This window comes from Urocitellus parryii, chromosome 4 (genome assembly GCF_045843805.1).
Source record: "Urocitellus parryii isolate mUroPar1 chromosome 4, mUroPar1.hap1, whole genome shotgun sequence".
NCBI lineage: Eukaryota > Metazoa > Chordata > Mammalia > Rodentia > Sciuridae > Urocitellus > Urocitellus parryii.
The window spans coordinates 51,384,950-51,406,249 of NC_135534.1; the positions used below are offsets into that span (position 1 = coordinate 51,384,950).

Genomic DNA, 21,300 nt, shown 5'->3' on the forward strand with positions numbered 1-21,300 from the left:
TGAAAGATCTCACACACACACACACACACACACACACACACACTACTGTGTTGCTAAGCTATGTTCTGTAGGTTGGGTGTATTAAATACATTTTCCACTTAGGATAATTTCACCTTAGCTATGAGTTCAGAGGGATGCTAACTCTTCACGGGTTGAGCATCCTCTGTACTATGATATTTACACTTACTCCCCTATGTACATATTCTAGAACTACATACATGTTACGGATGTTTGATTGGTAGATGTTAACACATTATACAGAAAGCTGAGCTCACAGCTGGCCATCCTACATGAACTGAGAATCACAGGGCCTTCCACCTGTATCTTTTGCAAAACTCATTTGCTAAAAGATCAAGTATGAAAAGACCCAAGTGCTCAAACCTGCAGGCATCTGGTCCTCAACCTTCAATTTCTTCCTCAACCCTCATTCTGCTTCACATTCTCTCCATTCCTTTCACAGATGTTGATTGCTAATGAACATCTTACACTCTAAACACCTTCTAAGATTCTGCTTTTGAAGAACTCAGCCTGTGACAAATACCTATGAGGTTTCAGACATTATCCTAGGTGTCGATGAATCAGCAAAGAACGTATTCAACAACCAATCCTTCCCTCATGGAGCTTATATTTGAGTGGAATTTCTGGAAACACTTTTGCCTACATGATAAGACGTATGTAGCTAGAGCAGTACCTTCTACCTTATTCCTATCTCAAAAACAAATGTGATGACGGGTGCTGCAGCAGTTACCTTGTAACCATAAAGTGACAAGCATGAGAGCAAAAGCTATGCTGTCCAATTCAACAGTAACTAGCCACATAGAGCTATTGAGCACTTGAACTCTGGCTAGTCTATATTGAGATGAGCTGTAAAACACACACTGTATTTCATGACTTAATATTAAAAATGTGACATACCTCCGTGACTATTTTTTATATTCGCAACATGTTGAACTTATAATATTATGGATATGTTAGGTTAAATAAAATATATGATTAAAACCTATTTTATCATTTCTTTGTATTTTTTACATGTGACTTCTAGAAAATTCTAAATAGTTTATGTGGCTCATATTATGTTTGTATTAGACAGCACTGGTCTAGAGAGTATAATTGCCACACCTAGAGCCACCATCTCTCACCTGATTTCTGGTTTAAAAAAAAAAAAAAAGGTCCCTATTTGTTTTAGGTTAAATTTTCAGTTACTTGCAACCGAATGCAGTCCTTGCTGATGTAGCAGAGGGCAACAACTTAACAACTGGACCTGGTAGACTGCCCAGGACCAGCCCTGCCACAGGAAGCTGAACTCATCCAGCTGGGGAGGTAGACAGATGTGTTCACACCAAGTGGGAGAACTCCCTGCCATAAAATAAGCTGGTCTTCAAGACATTATTTTATTGTGGAAAACCAAAAAATCAAAAACAGCAGAGTGAGAGGCCCTAATGGTCAGGGAAGGGAAGCCAGGGTCTGCCTTCTGTGGCGAGCAGAGTGTTAAACTGCCTCATGGCTTCCTTTCGCCCTGCCCAGCGGCACACATTTATTTGGATAATCCTGGCCAGAGATTCCCAGAGGCCTTGTGCAATCCTGGGTGGGCCAGGAACTGCAAGAGGGTTTTTGTTTTTCTCTAAGAAAAAGGAAGCCTGGCTTTCCAGCCTCACAGGCCACTGGCCGACGTCCCAGCCCTCTTGAAAGTTCTACGAGCTGCCAGATGCTAGTCCAGGCCCAGACAAGACTGTGGTCACCATCCCTGCCCCTCAGGGAAGGGTGCTCAGGGGCAAATTTGGGCAGATCTTATGCAAGGAATCAAGGACTGGTGGGTGCCATGGCCTGCAAGCCCACTAGCCAGCCTGGGAACAGCAGGGCTCAGCCAGGACGGCTCCAGAAGGAAGCCCTTGACTGACCAAGTTCATTCCTCTTGCACCTCGCCTGCTGGGCCACTCCCTGTGCTCGCATGGGCTAGACATGGTCCCTGTCCTCAGGCAACCCATAGTCATGGGGAAAGAGACAGTCACAGTCATCCATGTGGGCACTGACCAGCTGCTAGCCACAGGGCTAAGGAGCTCGCAGGCCCACTGTGCCCCAGACCCAGGCTGGAGATGGGACAAGAGAAGGGGGAGGAGGTGACACTCTCTGGAGATGAGTCACAAAGAGAACAAGTGAGCCAGACCAGTCTCCTGTTCAGAACAAGTCACACAGGGCTCCGTGGCCAGGCCCTAAAAGCTCCCATTAGCTGATGGAACTTTGAAGATCAGAATATAATCGCATCAATGTGATACCCACACACACACACACACACACACACACACACACACACACACACGCACTCTCTTTCACCTATAAAGAGAGCTTCTTAATGAAAGCATGCATCTCAAGCCATGTTGTGAAACATAAAGCACTCTTCAGATCTTGGGTGGTGACAGTAGTCACACGTTGCTGTCACGGATGTAGCAGCAACCCTTACCGGCCACTGCTGGACTGCTCTTTCCTCAGTGGCCCATTCAAGGCTACCCACACAGGCTCCAGGCCTCAGAGAGGGTCTGTTGATTTCCACTCACGAGGCCAAGGACAACACTGTGACTGATACCCTCCACTCTCTTCCCCACAGATACCAAAACTCACCCATGCTCAAGTCCCTAATATTAGATGGCACAATATTAGGGGCAACCTTGTGATTCCTGCCTTTTAAAGGACTCTTGGCACTCCCTTGCCCAGTTGGAGGGCATGTCCACCCAGGGAGAACCCGACAGTGCCTGGAATTGTTAAACCCAATAGGCACCCACGCCGACTCAGAATTCCTACAAGGTGAAGAGGTGTGGTTAAGGAGACAGACAGCAGCCTTGTCGACGATGGCATTATGGGAAACAGTCCAAGCAGTTAAATAAACTGTGACAGAATCATAAAACGGAAAACCATAAAAACCATGAATAAAAGGATAAGAGTGATACACACTGAAACAAGCTCCACAATATGTTTTTGAGTGTAAAAAACTAATGTGCAGAACAAGCCTAGATAGGTATTTCCCATTAAAGCCAGGCCTGGTGGGGGGATCTGTAGTCCCAGCTGCCTACGAGACGGAGGCAGGAGGCTGGCTTGAATCCCATCCCACAGTTCAAGACCAGCCTGGGCAACATGTGAGACCCCATCTCAAAGTGGAAAGGGGAGACTTATAAACATACACAAACACACACACCCAGAGACCTGGAGGAAGGCTACAGGAAATGGTGCAGTAGTTGCCACGAGGTGGAGTGGGGAGTGGAGAAACAGGCTTATTTTTACTCTATATTTTCTTATTCTACTTGAATTACTTTTAATCCTCATTATGCATTTTGGAGGTTTTTGTTTTTGTTTTTTAAGTAGCAGCTATTGAACTCTGGGGCACTCGACCACTGAGCCACATCCCCAGCCCTATTTTGTATTTTATTTAGAGACAGGGTCTCACTGAGTTGCTTAGCACCTCCTCATTGCTGAGGCTGGCTTTGAACTCATGATCCTCCTGCCTCAGCCTCCTGAGCTGCGGGACTGCAGGCTGTGCCACTGTGCCTGGCTTTATTTTTTATTTTGAGACAGGGTCTTGCTAAGTTGCTGAGGGTCTCACTAAATTGCTGAGGTTGGCCTTGAACTTGTAATCCTCTTGCCTCAGCCTCCCAAGTATCGCTGGGATTATAGGGGTGAGCCACCACACAAGGTGGCATTTCATTTTTAATTAGTTTTTTGTGTGTACAAGACAAAAAAAGTAGTCCAGTGTGGGGAGTGGTGATGCACACCTACAATCCCAGCAACTCTGGGGAGGCTGAGGCAGGAGGATGGCGAGTTTAAGGCCAGCCTCAGCAATTTAGCAAGACTCTCAGCAATTTAGTAAGATTCTGTCTCAAAATTTAAAAAAATAAATGTAAAAATTTTTTAAAAAGAGCTAAGGATATAGCTTAGTGGTAGAGCACTTGTGTAGCATGCACAGGTCCTGGGTTTAACCTCTAGTAACACACACATACTTGCAGTATTCAAAAATACAGTCATTATTATAATCCATGGGGATCTATACCCTCCTCTCTCTTCCCCACAGATACCAAAACTCGTACATGCTCAAGTCCCTAATATTAGATGGCACAGTGTTTGCATATAACCTAGGCACATTTCCTGTATATTTTAATCACCTTGTGATTACTTATGATACCTTAAAAACTGTAATGCTATGCAAATAGTTGTTACACTCTACTATTTATGGAATAAAGACAAGGGGGAAAGTGTGTACAGGTTTAGGACAGATGAAATTTTTTTTCAAGTATTTTTGATCCAGGGTTGGTTGTACCCATGATGTAGAATACATGGCCACATAGAGCAGGTTGTATATTCACAAAATGAACCACAGTGGACCTGGATGGCTACATTCTATGAAGACAGCCAAAAATGAGAGCTTTCACCGGAGCGCCTGCAGAATGCCCAGGGCACTCACTTGTGCCAACCCACACACCCCACGGAGCTGCAGAGGCGGAGCAGTTGTGACTCCAGCTCTGTCCGGGGCCAGGCTTGCAAACCTGCCTAATGCAGCGGCACGGGCCATCTGCCGTCAGGTAAGTGGACAAACCCAGAGTCCATCTCCCCTTGTTCCTTGAATGCAGAATTCCACACCCCAGAGACCAACCTCTGCTTCATCAGTTGGGACTACAATGGTCCATATTAGGCAACGTGGTACTTGACCTGCCTCGATCAGCGCAGTCAGCCTCAGTGGGTGACTTCAGAGGCCAGGAATGTCAGATAGGCTTATCCAGGCCAACAGATAGCTGCTGTCTTCTACTCCCAGTTTCACCCCTTCCACCCTAACCCCCTCTCGCCCTACCTCTCTGCCTCCTACTTTGCTAAAAGGCGACTCAGGAGCCACGGGTCAAGTGGGGCCATGAGAACTGGTCAGAGGCCCGGCTCCACACTGGGGAGGTGCTGCAGAGGCACAGCTGGGCCAGGGTCATGCTCAGGAGCAGAAGGTGTGGAGTGACCCCACAAAATACAGACATGCTCTTCTAGAGAGACAGCACCGGAGTCTTCATTATGTCCAGGAGTCATTTCCAGGGCACTGGTATACAAATGGCTCCTGGTCCCTAAAGATCACCTGTGATTACTGAGCAATACTGTGGGAGGTGGTACCAAGAGCCCCGGGCTGGACAGGTGGGAGTGTCCACTCCAGGAAGGGCTGGGGCTCCTTGCTGATGGTCTCCAGGTCCTCGCTTTGACTCGGAAACCTCTCCTCCCAGCCTGGCACCCAAGAGCTCTTTGTCCCTGGCATCCCCCTCATCCATGCATTCTGCTCTCTTGCTCTCACCCCCTCCCCACACCCGCACCCCTGCTTTCCCATTGACACAAGCAATACCCTCCCTAAACTAGACCTCTTTGCTGGTGTTCCTTCAGCTCTGCAAGGCAAGATCCTACTGGTCTGTCAAGCCCCACATCACTCCTCCTCTTCCAGGAAGCATTCCCAGACTACCCCAGTCACGGTTAGTCACTTGTTTTTCTATACTCCCGCACGCCAGTGTGCACACCTCTTACAGCACGTACATCATTAACAATAATAATGGCCAGATATTTGCTGATCACTTGTTATGTAGTAGGCAACTTCCTGAGCACTTTACATAGATGACCTGATTGAGTCCTTACAGTAACTATAAAGCAGAAGGACCATTATTGTCTTCAGAGAATGCCACAGAGATATTAAGTAACCTGCCTGAGGCCACAGAGCTGTTAATTGGCTGTTAGATACTTAGGGCCTGGCACATGTTAGCTACTTAATGTTGAATAATTATTCATCTCGGGAATTATTAAATCAGCGAATAAATATGGAAATAAGTGCATTTCTGTTTCCATTACAGAAAGCTCATGTGGGAAGCGCTCCTTATGCATCTTATAAACCATCCTTCCTGTCTGATCAGGAGCTAGACACACCTGCTGCTGGATGAATGAACAAAAGAACCTAAGAGCAAGCCAGGGAAGAAAGTCCAAACCCCAGTGGTGCTGCCCGCTGGCTCCAGCTAAGGAGCGTTAGCTTCCTGGGACCCCCTTTTGTCACCTGTCAAATGCAGAGATGGCACATTCTCCTAAGTTCCTCCTAGCACTAAAGGTTCCTATGAAAAATGAAGAAACCGAGATTTTTGTGACATGGCGATCCTTCACGCCATGATGGATCCCAGGTTCTACTAGGTTGCTTTCTCAGGTAACAGTTCCCCGTTGGAGGTGACAGTTGACCCTAATGTGACTCAAAGGCAGAGCCAATATCTGTTCTAAACGAGGGAATCTGGCTTGATCCTTGGGTTCACCCCATTCTTATCGAGTCACACCCAAGAAAAGTAAATGTGGGTGGTGAACAAGACAGTGTCTGTTTATGTGGGAAGACAGAAGCCAGGGAAAGAATTATTAAGCGCCTGCTGAAACTCTCATAAAGAAAAAACAATAATGAACAATGATCTCCAGCTGCATTATGCAACTGCCACCTGCACCATTGCTCCAGAGGCCTCCGAAGCCTTTCTCTTGTCTCCTGGCCCCTCCGTCGGAGCCCTCCTGCTCCGAATAGATGTTGGTCCCCAGTCTCCCACCACCACTGTTAGCACAGGCACGTGGGTGTGAATGCCAGGGCCTGATAAATGCTTGTGAACTGCTGAAGCACAGACGCACTCCAGATGGTGGAGAGGTGTCCACATGGGTGTGGAGGTAGGGGTCTGGCTGGATTGCATTTATTTCCACAAGTCCTGTGGCTAACCAGATGCTTGGCTTTATGCCTCACACCTGCCACACCTGCAATATCTGGCTTAGCATTTATGATCAGCCACTGTAGGCTAATGCCCAGCATTTCTTGTTTGGCTAATACCAAGCGTCCATCACGACACCAGAGGAAACCTAAATGTGGTGTATCTGTTCATGTGAAGAGAGACAGGATCCCTCTTCTAGGGTTTCGCCTCACAAAAAGACAGATAAGCACTGGCCTTGGAGAGCTGAGCATTCATCACCCACACATGGATCCAATATGGCGGGATTGGACCACGACAGCAGTCACTGTAGAGGACGTCTGTGTCGGTTCTTCACCCCCACATTGTTTGGGACCTGTACCCCCACATCCTCAGGGACCTGCTCCTCCCTCACCTTAATCACGATTCATGAAAGGTCTGCCAATCACAACGGCCAGTTCAGCTGGCTTGGACCATTATAAAACCAGAGGTGGACAATCAAAATCCTCCCTGAGATTTTTTTTTCAACTCTGAGCTGGAAGATAAAGATTCCAGTCTTTTTGGATCATGAACCTACAAAATATATGAAGCAGAAGCTACCAATGAGGAGGAAAATCTGTCTACCAAGGAGGAGGAAAGGAATCAACCCAGAGCACAACGTTGAGACACAGATGGAAGGAGGGAGGATGGAAATGACTGGGTCTGGGCCATCCTGTCCCATGAGTTAATGATTTCCCGGTGTTGTCTGGTTAGATTGAGCTGGGCTTTTGAAGTGTGCAGCTCAAGTGACCTCACACAGTCACAATCCACCCTCGAGGTGCATTTTCAAATGTACCCCCCACTCTCAGCACCCAGGGTTTTCATGAGACAGACTATCACACATTTGAAATGTCTTTGTTCCTCCTCGTAAGAAAGGCATAAAAATCCCTAGGCAAGAACCACCCTTACTCAACCTCACAAACTCAGAGACTTTTTCTTTCCCTTTGTATCTCAGGTGCCAGCCACAAGAAGTGAGGACTCTGCCACTTCATGCCATCGAAGCCTATAAAACGGGGGCTGGCCAGACAAACCAGGCAACACCCGGCTGGTGATTTTTGAAGAGGACATCTTCATGGTGGCCAACCTTCCACTCATCCCCCTGCTGGCTGACGCCCTGGGGGACCCACCCTCAGATCTCCAAGGCAGTCCCACAGAGTGCTGGGTGTGTGGGGCGCTGATAGTTCCTAATAAAACAGGATTCTGAAAACTCCCGAGACTGCACCATGCAGCTGGGCCATTCTTTCTACGGGAGCTGTTGAATTTATTTACTGGTTTGTTCAATTTTATCTTGGAGGAGGACCTAATGCAAAACTTTTTTTTTTTTTAAGAAAGCTACTTTATACAAGGACTCTGAAGGGTAACACTGAATGCTACAAGTCCCCCCACCCCTTTAACCCTGAAGAGCTGCACCTGAATAGAAACCATGAAGTTACAACTAGGGAGGGGACCCTGGGTGGAAGTTCAGCCAGGACGCTGGTCCCACCTCTCCTCCCCTTCTATTTCCCTATCACTGCCATGTCTCTGCCTGAGGCTGGAGCATGGTGGGTACTGCCTGGGTGGCTAGTGTGCCCTGGGCTGTCTGTTTGGTGCTGCAGCTTGATGGAATGCTCTTCCTATGCCCTGGACGGTCAGTGCATCCCAGGCTCAGGGGAGCTTGACAGCTGTCTCCCTAGAGCAATGGAAAGCAGCCGTATCCCACCGTGGACTCAACAGCTCCTCCGTCACCAAAACAAAAACACAACAGTGCTGATTGCCATGGAGAGTTCAATCCCCTTGTCCTGGGATTGGCACTGACTGGAATTCCAAGGGCTCTGGCTGAGCTACCTCCTGAGAGGTCTAAATACAGCACATCCAATCTCAACCTAAACATACGGCTTGGATTCGTGCCCAGGGCCGAGAGCCCCCCAGGGCCAGCTGGCAAGTCTTGACTTTGAGCTGCCCGTTGGGTGGTGGGCATTTTGGAGATGCCAGAGACGTGATTTGTGGTCAGTCCTGCCTTCACGGACGCAGCCTAAAGCCAAATGATAAAGGATGCAAATATTTGTGGAGGATTAACTATGAGTGCAATCCTGAGCAGAGACATGCAGACTAGAAAAGGAGGTAGAGAACTGAGAGGTGTTGGGAGGGAGGGGGAAAAAGAGGGCTGAAAAGGAGGTAGGGACCAAAGACCTACTTCTTAGCCAACTCATTAAAAACCAGGGGATCTTTCTAAGGGTTTGCTCCCGGGGAACACCTCTCTTTAATTAAGCCTCTGTGTGGAATTTAGGGCTTAAGCCCAGGAATCAAACAGACCCAAGTTGCCTTCTAGTTGTGTGACCTGTATAATTGGCTTCTCCATTTCCACCTCTCTAAAATGGCCCACAGAACTCCTGCAGGTGTTCCGTGTGATCATGGATATAAAGTGCCTAGCCCACAGGAGTTGCTGGATCGATAGTGGGTATCAGAGGTAGCTGTGGTCATGGTAACAGCAGAAGTAAGATAAAAGCAAAGATTTGCTTCACTCCCTCACCTGGCCTTTGGTTTCTCTCCTTTGGAAAGGACACCAGAAGGGTGGCTGAGGCCACCAGGATAATGTGGAAACTCCCAGCCAGGACAAGCTAAGCACACAGACCAAGGAAACCTTCAGCCGAGCATGACAATACAACATTCACGCCCACATCTGTTCAGAGCTTCAAAATAGCAGAAGGGCAGCTGCCTCTTAACTCCCAAATACCAACCCCCCTGTCCCACGAGGGTGAGACACGCCTCCCTGGCGGTCCCCCTTACCTTGGTGTTCATACACGACTTCCCCCGCTTGTACTCTTTGTGGGAGCCTCGCTTGTCCAATTTGTACCACAGGGCTTTGGCCTTCCAGGTGGTCACCTTGGACTTGAGCTTGGAGTAGAAGTTTCTGTGGTCCAGAGGGTCCAGGTCCAAGTGTTGGGTGAGGATGTTGAAGGCCTGCAGGGTCCCTTTGCATGTGGAAGCCTGGACAAAGTTCTCAAAAACCTGCCCGGCCTGGCTCTGCTTCTCATCCTCATTCTCCCCCATGGTTCAGGAGCCACGTGGAGCAGGGTGCAGACAGGACAGAGGGGATCACCATGAAACACCAGGAGAAGCGTCACACCTGCAAAGGTGGGTGGAGACAGAGGTGAGGTGCATGGGCAGTGAGGGGAGAGTGGAGGATGGGCCCCGACAGGAAGTGATGAAATTCCTTTGAGACACTAAAACACCCATCTTCATTCATTATACTTAGTGCTAAACCTAGACCATCTCCGGAAGGTGTACATCATACCCCCTAACCCGGCAAGGATGCCTTACTGCCAGTCTTTCTCCCCAGCACCCACTCACTCCTCTCCCTGGCTGAAAAGAAACACAGGTTGTGCAAAGTTATATATACCCTGACTCATGTCAACGGTACCTGGTCGATCTTGCTACAAGCCAGATGGCTCTGGAAATAATGAGTGGTGAAGGAGAAAGACAGAAAAAAATGCGCTAGATTTAATACCACTGAAAACCTACTGTTCTTGGTGCAGCGACTTGATTGACTAAGATGAATTCATCCTAGCCCATGACATCAGTGAACGGGAAAAAACCCAGAGCACACACCTCTCCAGGCCTCATGATAGTCCCACCTGTGCTCGGACCAGGAAACTTTAAAATCTTTCTTCATTAGTTACCAGAGGGCAGGTGTTTTCCCCCAGACAAGTTACCCATTGCAATTTCTCAAAACTTCCCTCTGTTTCTGGAATCTGCTGGAAGCACACCATCTACCTTAGTCAGAAACACGGGAGACAGAGACACGTGGGCCTCTTCTTTCCAATGGACAAAAGGAGTCTGTGCTTTGTAAGTCCAGGCCGAGCTGGTTGGAACAAGTGCTCAGGCTGATGGAAGGGAAAAATGCAGCGGATGTTCATTCACTTCACAAAAATAGCTCGCCAAGGTTTTGGCATGGACGCTTCTCTCTGCATCACTCCACCCTCAGGCATGCCTTAGAAAAGTCACTGAAGTTTCAAAGGGACAAAAATAAAGTAGAGCTGATTTTCCAAAATACTAGCTATTTTTCTGGAATCCAAAGCTAGTGCAAGGAGGCCAGTGTGGAGAGGGCAGGGCCAGGGCTGGACAGTGGTCAAGAGGTCCTGCCTTTTGTGGGGTCTGTAAACAAAAGGACTCACCAGAACTGAGCTCTCCCACAGAGCTTTTCACCCCCCCCCCCAGAACGTTTCTGTGGGTACATTTGGATCATAGGTTGGCTTATAATTCTAAGAGTGAAGCAAAGTGTTCTCACCTTCCCTGATCTCTGACTCATTCATTCAGCAGCTGCTGGAAGCGCAGCAGGTGTGCGCCGGGCATCATGCTAGGGGATGGGGATGGAGAGATAAGCAATGCAGGCTCAGGCCTGGCCTGGCAAGAAGACAGGACTATACAGTTGATGACAGGACTATAGACAAGTGCTGTGGAATAAGGACAGAGTACTGCGGAGCCGGAGCAGCAGGTGTCTAGCAGAGCTCAAGGAGTCGCAAGGGGCTCAAGAAGCTCCAGTCCTATGAATGGGAGGATCTCACTACAAGACTCTGGAGTGACATTCCAGGCAAAGGAGAGACCCTACAGGGCATGAATCTGGAAAGAGTTGTTAAGTTGCAAAATGACAGTAAGTTCAAGGGTTCGGCAATTCAGAGAAGGTGAGTGTGAGGGCATGTCCAGGACAGGTCAAGGAAGTGCCCAGGAGCACCAACCCTGCCCTCCCTTCCAGCCTCCCCTGGGATCTTCCAGTGTGCCTGGCCCTGTGCTCAGTTGAAGGCAGACCAGCACACGCTCCTGGCTGGCTGGCACGCCTCAACCAGGCTCCAGGCCCCACCTGGGGGCCCTGGCCCATGCCACTCAACATGCTCCACAGGCTGGAAGGGCTGGCTCTGCGGTGCTCTGCCTGGCCCAGATGAGACCTGGATTCCTTTGTGGATGCTGCCCCAGCTCCTTTCATGTCCACTGAGCTCCCTTGGCACTACTCACATAAACACTGCCACCTTTGGTGTCTTGACTTTCCCCCACGTGCCACACTTGCCACCCAGAAAGCATAAACGGAAGTAGGACTCGTTTGCTTTTCTGGGCATTTTCACATTCTCAGGCTCTCTCTATCTTTGGAACCACTTCTGTGCCAGCAGGAACAAAGGACCCAGTAACTGGCTGACAACTCTAAGACTGCCTGCATTCAACTGCTCTCCTGCGGTCCTTTCCAAGGATGGCCAGGTGGCTCTGGGGCCTCAGGAGCCTGAGTCCAGAGCTTGGCCTGGCCCTTTGCTGCCCACACAGCCTCACACAAGCCACTGAGACTTTGAGCCTCAGTTTCTTCTTGTACAACAGATGGATGATGATCTCCACCTCCACGGCTGCTGTGAAGAGGGAGAAAGAAATGCAGTTGTCGGCAGAGCCTGGCCCTGGGAGAGGCTCAGCAGATGTACTCATGCTGCTGCGTCCATCACGCAGGCAGATTTGTATCTGGGGGGTGCACCAGTTTGAAAAAATAAGTTTTGTAAATCAAAACACTCCCAGTTGCCAGCTCCTCCTTGACTAAAAGCATGCGCTGTTCGGCACTATCAAGGCAGATCGGACTCCCAGACAATAATTTACAAACTGGAAGAACTCGTCTCCTCCCTCCAAAGAAAAATGCACGACTTAATCTTAGGGCTCCGGTGGAGAAAGAGCCAAAGGTGGTGCTGAGGGCTCGGGGTGGGCGTGGGAGCTCCGAACCGGCTCTTATCTGGGGCGAGATAAGGGGAAGTGTATGGAGATGGGCCGACAGCAGGAGATAAACGCAGCCTTGGACATGTACCCCACACCCCGTACCAGGCTCAGACCTGCCTCCCTCGATTTCAAGAGTCAAATCTCAACCTTTCAAATCAGCTTGCCAGTTTAAGGCAGAGACTTTAAAGATGTTTCCCCATGGGAAAACAGAACATTTTGAGTCAGGCAAACCTGGGTAGGAATCTGGGCTCAAGTACATACTAGCTTTGTGACCCTAGGTGAGTTCTCTCGCCTGCCTCAGCCTCAGTTGTCTCATGTGTAAAATGGGAACAATACTATTTGCTTTCTAGGGTGGTAAGGAATAAAGGAGATTAGGTATACGATGTCTTTAGCTCTTGGCTGCTATGTGACAACCTAGCACTCATTACTATTCTTCAAGTGGCCCAAACACCCTCAACCCAAAAGGAAGGGGAAAAGAGAACATGATTTTTGATAACTTAGCTTAGTTACCTGTGTTCAAACTTGCTTCCTCGCCCTGTAGCTCCAGGCAAGTCATTGAACTGAGTTTTAAGTTCTTCATATGTCAAGTGGGGAACCTCACTCAGGGTGGTCTTGGTGAGGAGCTGAAGACACACAGGGTGCAGGGTGGTGCCACTAAGGAACTGGAAAGGGTCGACCTAGCACTCAGGAGTAGGGAATCTGAGCATCAAGTTTTCAGAGAACCAGGGTGTCCTGCCTCTAGTGGGTACCTTTCCCCTGCCCACCTCCCCCAGAAGAAGCAGGTCAAGAGTGCATTAGCTCAGAGGACCCTGGGTGGCTAGCTCTGGGTGGACAAGTCTTGTTTATCACCACCCAGCTGCTGCCTTTTTGGAGTTTGACGTGTCTTAGAAATAGAAGCAATTATTTCATCCAGAAGGATGAAAGGTTCTGCATTTTCTGGGAAGAAGCAAGATGTGATGCTGTAGTTTCCAAGAATAGGTTTGAAGCAGTTTGGGTTTTGCCAACTGGAGTCCCTTAGTTGTGGTTTTTCTGTTTCCTTGCCTCTGTGACATCATGAGTCACAAAGCTACTCTCCGCCCCCGCCTCTAGCCACTACAAATTAAGATTCATGACCTCAAACTACAGGAGACAGTACTGGTGATGGGCTCAGCCTACGGCATCTGGAGACAAGTTCAGGGTTTTTGCAGAGTCCCTGAGCCCCTCTCAAAGTGAGTGACAGGTCTCCATACCCCAGTTTTGCCTGTGCACTCACATTTAGGATCATACTTTCTGCCCACCCCCGCTGCCAAGTCATCTGCCAAACAACAGCAAACAGTGTGACAAACCTTGGGAAAATTATAGAGTTCTATAAGAACTCAAGGAGGTCTGGAGAGGGACGGACACGAGGCAGAACTTTCCCATGAGGAAAAAGCTCAATCCTCAATCCCTTGAGGTACCCAGACAAGATCTGTTTCAAGGTCAATGCAATCTAAGAGCAAAAACCTCTTGCCATTTTACACTGCCACGTTGCCCTAATCAAACCTGCCATCTCCCGGGTCTGCCTCGCCAAATGGACCATGGGAAGGCTCAGCCATGGAGGGGATGTCCGTCCTGCACTTGCAGCAGGTGGGAGCTGGGGACTGAAGATCTGGCTCTGAGCCTACCTGAGCCCTACACCTAAGAGCAGGCAGGAGCCAGTCGGGGACTCGGCGATGGCAAATGTCTCCTGCACACGCGGTCACTCTGCAGACCCCTGAGTCTGATTCACAGGTGGGGCCTGAAGACCCCATCTTCCCTTCTGGCTTTCCATCTCTCACTAGGAAGCCAACTTGAACCAACAGGAGCAACTGCAGAGTTGGGAAGAGTCTGAAAGGGCCACCTTGGCCTGCCTGTGGTCTCCTTCCGGCCCTCCCTCCACCACCTGCACCCCTCCACCGTGGGGAGTGCCACTCCCAGGCCACCTGCTCTGTCGGGAAGACGGCCTTAGGAAGTCTTCTTAGTCATCCCCCAGAGAGAGGAGTTCTGTCTCCAAAGGTCTCTACTTCCTAGTCTCAGGCCTGAGCTCTCCCACCAGAAGAGAAGCCCTTTCCATACAGGCTAAACCCACCCGTGTGTGCTGGAGCCCCTCTAGAAAGGCCAAAAAGAAGGCATGCAGATACCCACCATGAGAGCCCCCACAAGGTCCCAGACTGTAACAAGGGCCCAGACAACCCCGTGCCCCCATCACCCAGTGCCCAGGGCAGGAGCTCTGGAAGAGACCACAAGTGCACTACAGGCCCTGGCCTTCTGGGCTGCTCCCTCTCTATGACCCCAGTCTATTTTGCTCCTGTCCTCCCAGTTCCAGCCTCCCACACTCTTCAACAGTCAGTGAACTCCACTGGCCCGGCTGCAAGGGACTTCAGACATCCCCACTTCTCTCCTCCATCCACTCCCTCTTGGAGCCATTCACAGTGCCAGGCCCTGGGACGACCCATGAATCAGTCCCCACCCTCTAGGGTCTCACTGCCTGGATACACCTAGATGCTGACCAGGCACAGTGCCAGAAGGAGGAAAGGCAGCATCTCAGGGCCACTGCCAGCCAGGCCCCTTTGCCTGCCTTACCCAAAGTAGTCCTTGTAACAGGCTTGTGGGCTGGTATGTGCACTTTCTCTCTCAAAAGTATGGGTCTTAAAAAAAAGTGATCTCAGAACGTGCCCATCTCTCTTTTCTGAAATATATATATATATATACGAATGCATTTTAAATTTTTTCCCCAAGATTTCTACCCATACTCCACATCTCTGCCCATACTGCTAAGCCTCTCTTTAGGACCTTCTAGGAAAAGAAAGAACTCTGGCCCAGGCATAAGGTGACCTGGGCTTGAGCCCTGGCCTGACCTTCCTACTGCCCTCCTAAGGACACTGATAGGGCTACTGTCAAATTGGAACAGAAACAAACTGACGGGCCCTGTCTGAAGCCACGATGTGAATTGTATCAGTTAAGTTTCATAGTTTCTGGCAGTCTGGGCCTGGAGAGTACAGGTGTCAACTGCAGGGCACTTTCTTAAGTCATGGGGTAACCTAACAATAGAGGATTAGGCTGTCCTTCTCTGTATTTCCCAGATTTCCTATACCCAGAGGATGCACAATTTTTACAGCTTGTTGCTTTAGACAGGTTTCACGTCAAGGAGTCTCCTCTCCCTGACAGTCGGTCCTAGCATTAGAAAGTAGGCCTTGTGGGCTGGGGATGTGGCTCAAACGGTAACGCGCTCACCTGGCATGCATGGGGTGCTGGGTTCGATCTTCAGCACCACATAAAAATAAAATAAAGATGTTGTATCTACCGAAAACTAAACAATAAATATTAAAAAAATTCCCTCCCTCCCTCCCTCCCTCCCTCCCTCCCTCATCTCTCTCTCTCTCTCTCTCTCTCTCTCTCTCTCTCTCTCTCTCTCTCTCTCAAAAAAACAAAAAAAGAAAGTAGGCCTTGTGCAGACTTCTCGACTCACTCAGACCTGGCAGGACTGGCCTCCTAGGCCTGCATGGTCTCCAACCCCAACCTTGCTATTCTTCTTCAGCAAGGGAAGGGACATCCTGCCTGAAGCCCTGACACTGAGCCAACTAATAAATTGGCTTAAATTCTAACAGGTCAGGGGCAAGTTCCCTCCCAGCAGCTCTTCTCTCCAGAGCCTAAGACTCTCAGGTCCAGTGTGGCAGGCCCCCTTCCAAAGAACCATACCCTCCCCATGCCAGTGTATAATGGGGAAGAAAGGACCTCCCACACAAGGCTTAGCTGTGCCTACAGGACCCCACCAGTGACCCCCAAGATGGAAACCTGTTTATCTATTTTGTCTACTGGTTGATAAAATAAACCAGTAGACAAAATAACAAAGATTTCACTACCTATGGAAACTTGGCCCTAAGCCGCCTCGAGCATGCATTGGGTGTCCAGGAAAACTATGAACTCACACTTCTAGTTTCCAGGAAGCCCCAGGGAAGTTCTGGTACCAGCTCCTTAGACTTAGTTTCTGGGGCCCACCAAATATCACCCCTCCTGGAAGAACACTTCTGACCTTGGCTGCTGATCCCTGTACAGTGCTGCTGGCAGATCACGGTCCCTGAATGCAGAAAGCACTCTTGCCTACAGAGAGCAGATTCCCCAAAAGCTCCTTGAAGACAGGTCCAGGTCAGCCCTGGTCTGCTGGACTCACTTTGACTTGAATGAGTGCAAACGACAGTTGTGTAGTGGGACAAGTTCCATCCCTCAAAGTTGGGGCTTGGCCTATTTTTTTATTGACTCATGTCAACTTCAAGGACACTACCTATGAAAGCTTTTGATTCATCAGGAAATACCACTGTCATGCAGGAAAACATTCCCATTTATAACAACAGTGTCCAATCCATCAGCTACCATACTCACTGCTCTTCCACAGGGCACATGGACCTGAGCACATCTCCATCCCAGAACTCCTAATCCACCTTCCAGCCTCCTCCCCTAACCCTACCTTGCCTCCCACCGCAATCCCTCCCCAGTGTTCCCATAGCACCCTGTACTGACCTCAATCATAGCCATTCTAGCATGAAGCCCTGTCTACAGAGCACGTGCTAAAATACTAAAGGAACATATGATCTTGAGAAGATAACTGTGACCATTTCGTGAGCATCTATGAAGTCTCAGGCAATGTGTTAAAGCTTTGTATGGGAAGAAGCAGTTAATCATTATAACAAAGGCATTGTTAGATGTGAGGATCATCCTCATTGTTGAAAAAATTAGAGAAGTCAGCAACTTGATTCAACCACCCACAGCCAGAGTCCAGAGGGACACTCCTAACCACCATTCCTTCCTACACCGCTGCACATGGTGGATGGAGCCAAAGGTATACAAGTATTGTGTTGCACACCAAATCATGGTCTCTGGTCATCAAACTCCAAAATGCCAGAATCTGTAGTCATGAGATATCAAGCAATATGAAATGAGGACAATAACTAATGCACCAATAAACACTGCTGAGAAGTGACCGTCTAGTCATGGTGGGAAGCCTGGCAGAGAGAGGAATAGCTGACCCCAGGCGACTTGCTCCTTCCTCCTGGGCCCTTCGCTGAAGCTGTGTGAGTCCAGGTGACCAACTTCAGGGTCACGGAACACAAGCAGGAGGGACTTGTGCCACTTGGAGGACTTTCTTGTCAGAAGCTCCCTCGAGGCCCTTTGTGCTCTTCCCCTCCTCCAGAGCACAGTGGCTAGAAACCATGGGACAAAGACGGCAGGGCCACAGGAAGAGAGGAGCCGGGTTCCCTGGATGCCCCTCAGTGGAGAGGCCTTTATGACCAGAAGTCTGGTCTTTACATATGTGAGAAATAAATCTGAAGTCTGTGAAGCTGTGAGAATAGGGGGTTTATTTAGGCAATGAACATCACCTTAATGAATCCAGTAGGCATGGGTGGTGGGCATGTCAAATTTGGCCTGTGTCATAAGGTATTCCCTCCAACAGGAAGGCTGGTCTCGGAATCGGCATCTCACTTGAACACCACCGCTGTACCAACTCTGGCGACAACCTGTATTGTCATCATATGTCTAGCTTTCCATGAATTCCTCAGGATCCTGGAGATGTTCCTTGGGCCCCAGGAGCAAGCCTGCCCACCCCTCTATTTAGGCACTCCACGTACACACCCCATCTTGAACAGACACATCCTTTCCCTATTTCCCTGGAGACCGGGACAGACAAACTAGCTCACTCCCTTGCTCTCCCTTCCAGCCTGAGCGTTCTAGAAGGCTCCTGTGGTCCTGCGAGCCGTGTGATGTGAGGGAAGGAACGTGGCTCCCTGAGTCACAAGCTCTCCTGAGCCAGTCATGACAGCACAGTGTTCTTGTGGAAATTAAATGGAGGTGCCTCTCACAGCTCCAGGCTCCCAGACAGGCAGGGTAAGTGTCAGTGGCACAGGGACCAGGCATACTTTCCCTCGAATCTCTGGCTAGCACCCTCATAAAGTCATGCCCCAGGAGACCCTCAGTATTTGAGTGGCGCTACTCTTTCTGATTTGCTGAAATTAGGTGTCAGGAACTTGAATCCTCATAATTAGTCTGACTGTAGAGATGGATGCTGGGGAAGAGGAGGAGAAATCATGGCAAAGTACACGTCACACCGTTTCTCACCAATGCCTGTTCATAGTGTGCACAGCACCATGTCAGGAACCTAAGGTGAGCACAGAGCTGACCCCACCCAGAGCCACTGGACACCAAAGGTCCCCCTGGTTTGCAGAACTGTGCCACCAAACTGTATTTTCACCCCCCCCCCAAAGGATTCATTGTCCAATAATTTCTTTGCTGTTTTCTTACTTGTGAACTAATTCAATATGAAGACATCCCCCAAACTGGGCACAGTTTCAACCACAGCGAGATCTGAATTTGCTTTTCCTGGGAGGAGACAAAACCATACATCGTACTTTGCTTCCTCCCCTTTGCAGCCCACTCTGCCTTCAGTGGCCACAATCTGGTTTCTACTCACACGCCCACCGGGTGTCATGCTCCACGTCATCACCTAGCCCATGGCTAAATGCAGTCACCACTCATTTTTGTTCTTTTTTTAACTTTAATTTTATTTTTTAGTTGTAGATGGACACAATATCTTTACTTTTATTTTTTATGTGGTGCTGAGGATCGAGGCCACTACTTCATGCTTGCGAGGAAAGCGCTCAACCACTGAGCTACAACCCCAGCCCTGCATGTTTGTTCTTTTGTGACTCTCTACCTGCCCTTGAAAGTGAAGATTCCGATCTTCACCCCCCCAGGACCTTAGCACCTCCATGGTTCAACCAGTGTCCTGACAACTCTGAATTGTAGCTCCAGTGCCCATCTCTTTGCTGCCTTCCACGCCAGGTGTCACCTGTCACCAGACATTCTCTGCTTTCCCACAGAGACCTCACGTGTGGTCTATTCAACTTCACCTGCTCCTGTGCCTCCTCCTACAGCCCAGCCCCCAGGGACAGCTCCATTGCACCAGGAGTTCCTGTCTCATCCTTGGAGTCCAGCTGTTGGATCCCCTTCCCTCATCTTGCTGAGCCAGCTGGTCACCAAGTCCTGCCTACCCTGTAGCCCTATCTACTGGCCTCCCGTGCTTCCTTGGAGGTGCAGGTCTCCCTCTGTTCTCCCTGGAACTCTCAGAGCCTGCTCACCAATGCCTTTCCTGCCTCCAGATTCCCCTTCCTCCAACCCCCCAGCCTAGTGCTCAAACTGCAGCCAGAGATGTCTTTGCATCAAAACACACACTTGGACAGGCCAGTTTCTGTTACAACCCGTCGGCAGCACCCAACAGTCGGCAGGGTGAAGTCTAAACATCTCAGCAGACCAAAACAAAACTGCCTTCATGGTCCAGTCCCCGCCCACCCCTCCAGCCTGTCCTCCCATCCTCTCCTGGTCCTCAAGACCCACTGAATCATCCCTGGTTCCTTAGTGCACTGTGACCTGTCTTGTGCAGGTCCATGTCTAGAAAGCCCAGCCAGGCTCTGGTCACAGGTGAAACCCCAGTTATCTTTACAGCTGAAACCACCATGGCAGGCATTGTCACAGGTCCCAGTTTGGACTCTGGAGTCACGCAGACTGGCTACAAACCCTGACCCACCACTTACTGGGCGTGTGAGCCCATATGAGTTACCTAACCTCTTTGAACCTCAGTTTTCTCATCCATAAAATGGGGATAATGATAGTCCTGTCCCACTGGGTTACTTGAGAATGAAACACAGGGCCGCCTTGCTAGGCAGGGTTCTCAGTTGAAAGGTGCTTCTTTGAAGCCTGACTTGTCCTCCCCAGCCCCTCTTCCCACACTGCATCTCTGGAGGTCTGTGTGGTGATTTCCCACACACCATCACATTGATCTACTTACAGGCCTGTCTGCCTCATCAAACTATGAGCTCTCTGAGGTCAGAGGCTGCACCTGTGCTTCTGGCAATGTTAGATGCTCACTAACAACTGCTTGTGGGTAAATCAAATCAAGAGCATCACATGAAATTCAGGACCTATGGTGGCTGGGACTGTCACTGTTCATAAAGTCTCAGGGGTCCCTACACCCCTGAACCAGTTCAGAATCCCCTGCCTGGCTCCCTGGGGCTACCCAGCGAGTATAGCCCCCTCTTCTTAGTTAGGTTCAGTTCCCAAAGGTGCTGGGGCTCTGCCAGTGGCTGCCTCTTCTGGGCCACATCAGGTCTCTGCCTTTCTTCTCCCGTCCTGCTAAGATCTCACCATCCTCTGAAGCCAAGTCAGCCACATACTCACAGAAGAACTGCTAGGAGCTTCACAGTCTATTTAGGGAATAAAATTCCCAGATTCCCTGCAGCGGAGATAGGCACCAAGACTTGCAGACCCAGAGTGGGGAGAAACTGTATCTGGGAGGCCAAGAGCAGCTCCTGGGGAGAAGCTGGCCCACAGCTGGGTCTCAAGGGTGAGCTGCAGCCTTCAGGTGGGAAGCTTCCCTCTCCTTACCCGCCACTCTTTCCCCTGCATTCTTCTAAATTCCTGGAGTCATTGCCAAGTGGCTACAAACCTGGCTGTACAGAAGACTCACCAAGAAATATCTGAACATTCATCTTCTTGGGCCCACTCCCAAACAGAACCTCTGGGCCCATCTTACTGGGCCCACACCCAAACAGAACCTCTGCAGCCTAAAGTCTAAGAGGAAAGCCAGGGAGCCAGGCATTGTGAGGCACACCTGTAATCCCAGCCACCTGGGAGGCTGAGGCAGGAGGATCACAAGTTCAAGGCCAACCTGGGCAACTTGGGAAGATCCTGTCTCAAAATAAAAAATTTTTAAAAATGGATGGGGATATAGGTCAAAGGTAGAGAATCCTTGGGTTCAATCCCCAGCATCATATGCATGCTCACATATGCATGC

At 49.6% G+C, this 21,300-nt stretch overlaps 1 protein-coding gene across 4 annotated transcripts in view; it reads right to left on the reverse strand.

Annotated features, from left to right (window-relative positions):
• The window catches only part of Mical2 (microtubule associated monooxygenase, calponin and LIM domain containing 2), a 206,680-nt gene that overhangs the window by 152,671 nt on the left and 32,709 nt on the right, over positions 1–21,300 (reverse strand). For all 4 annotated transcript variants that reach the window (XR_013343562.1, XR_013343561.1, XM_077798174.1 and 1 more), the window contains exon 3: positions 9,507–9,846. Coding sequence is in view for 2 of the 4 variants with exons in the window: in XM_077798174.1 (XP_077654300.1) it covers positions 9,507–9,770 (264 nt within the window). In the remaining 2 variants the exon portion in view is untranslated. The remainder of the gene's footprint in view (positions 1–9,506; positions 9,847–21,300) is intronic.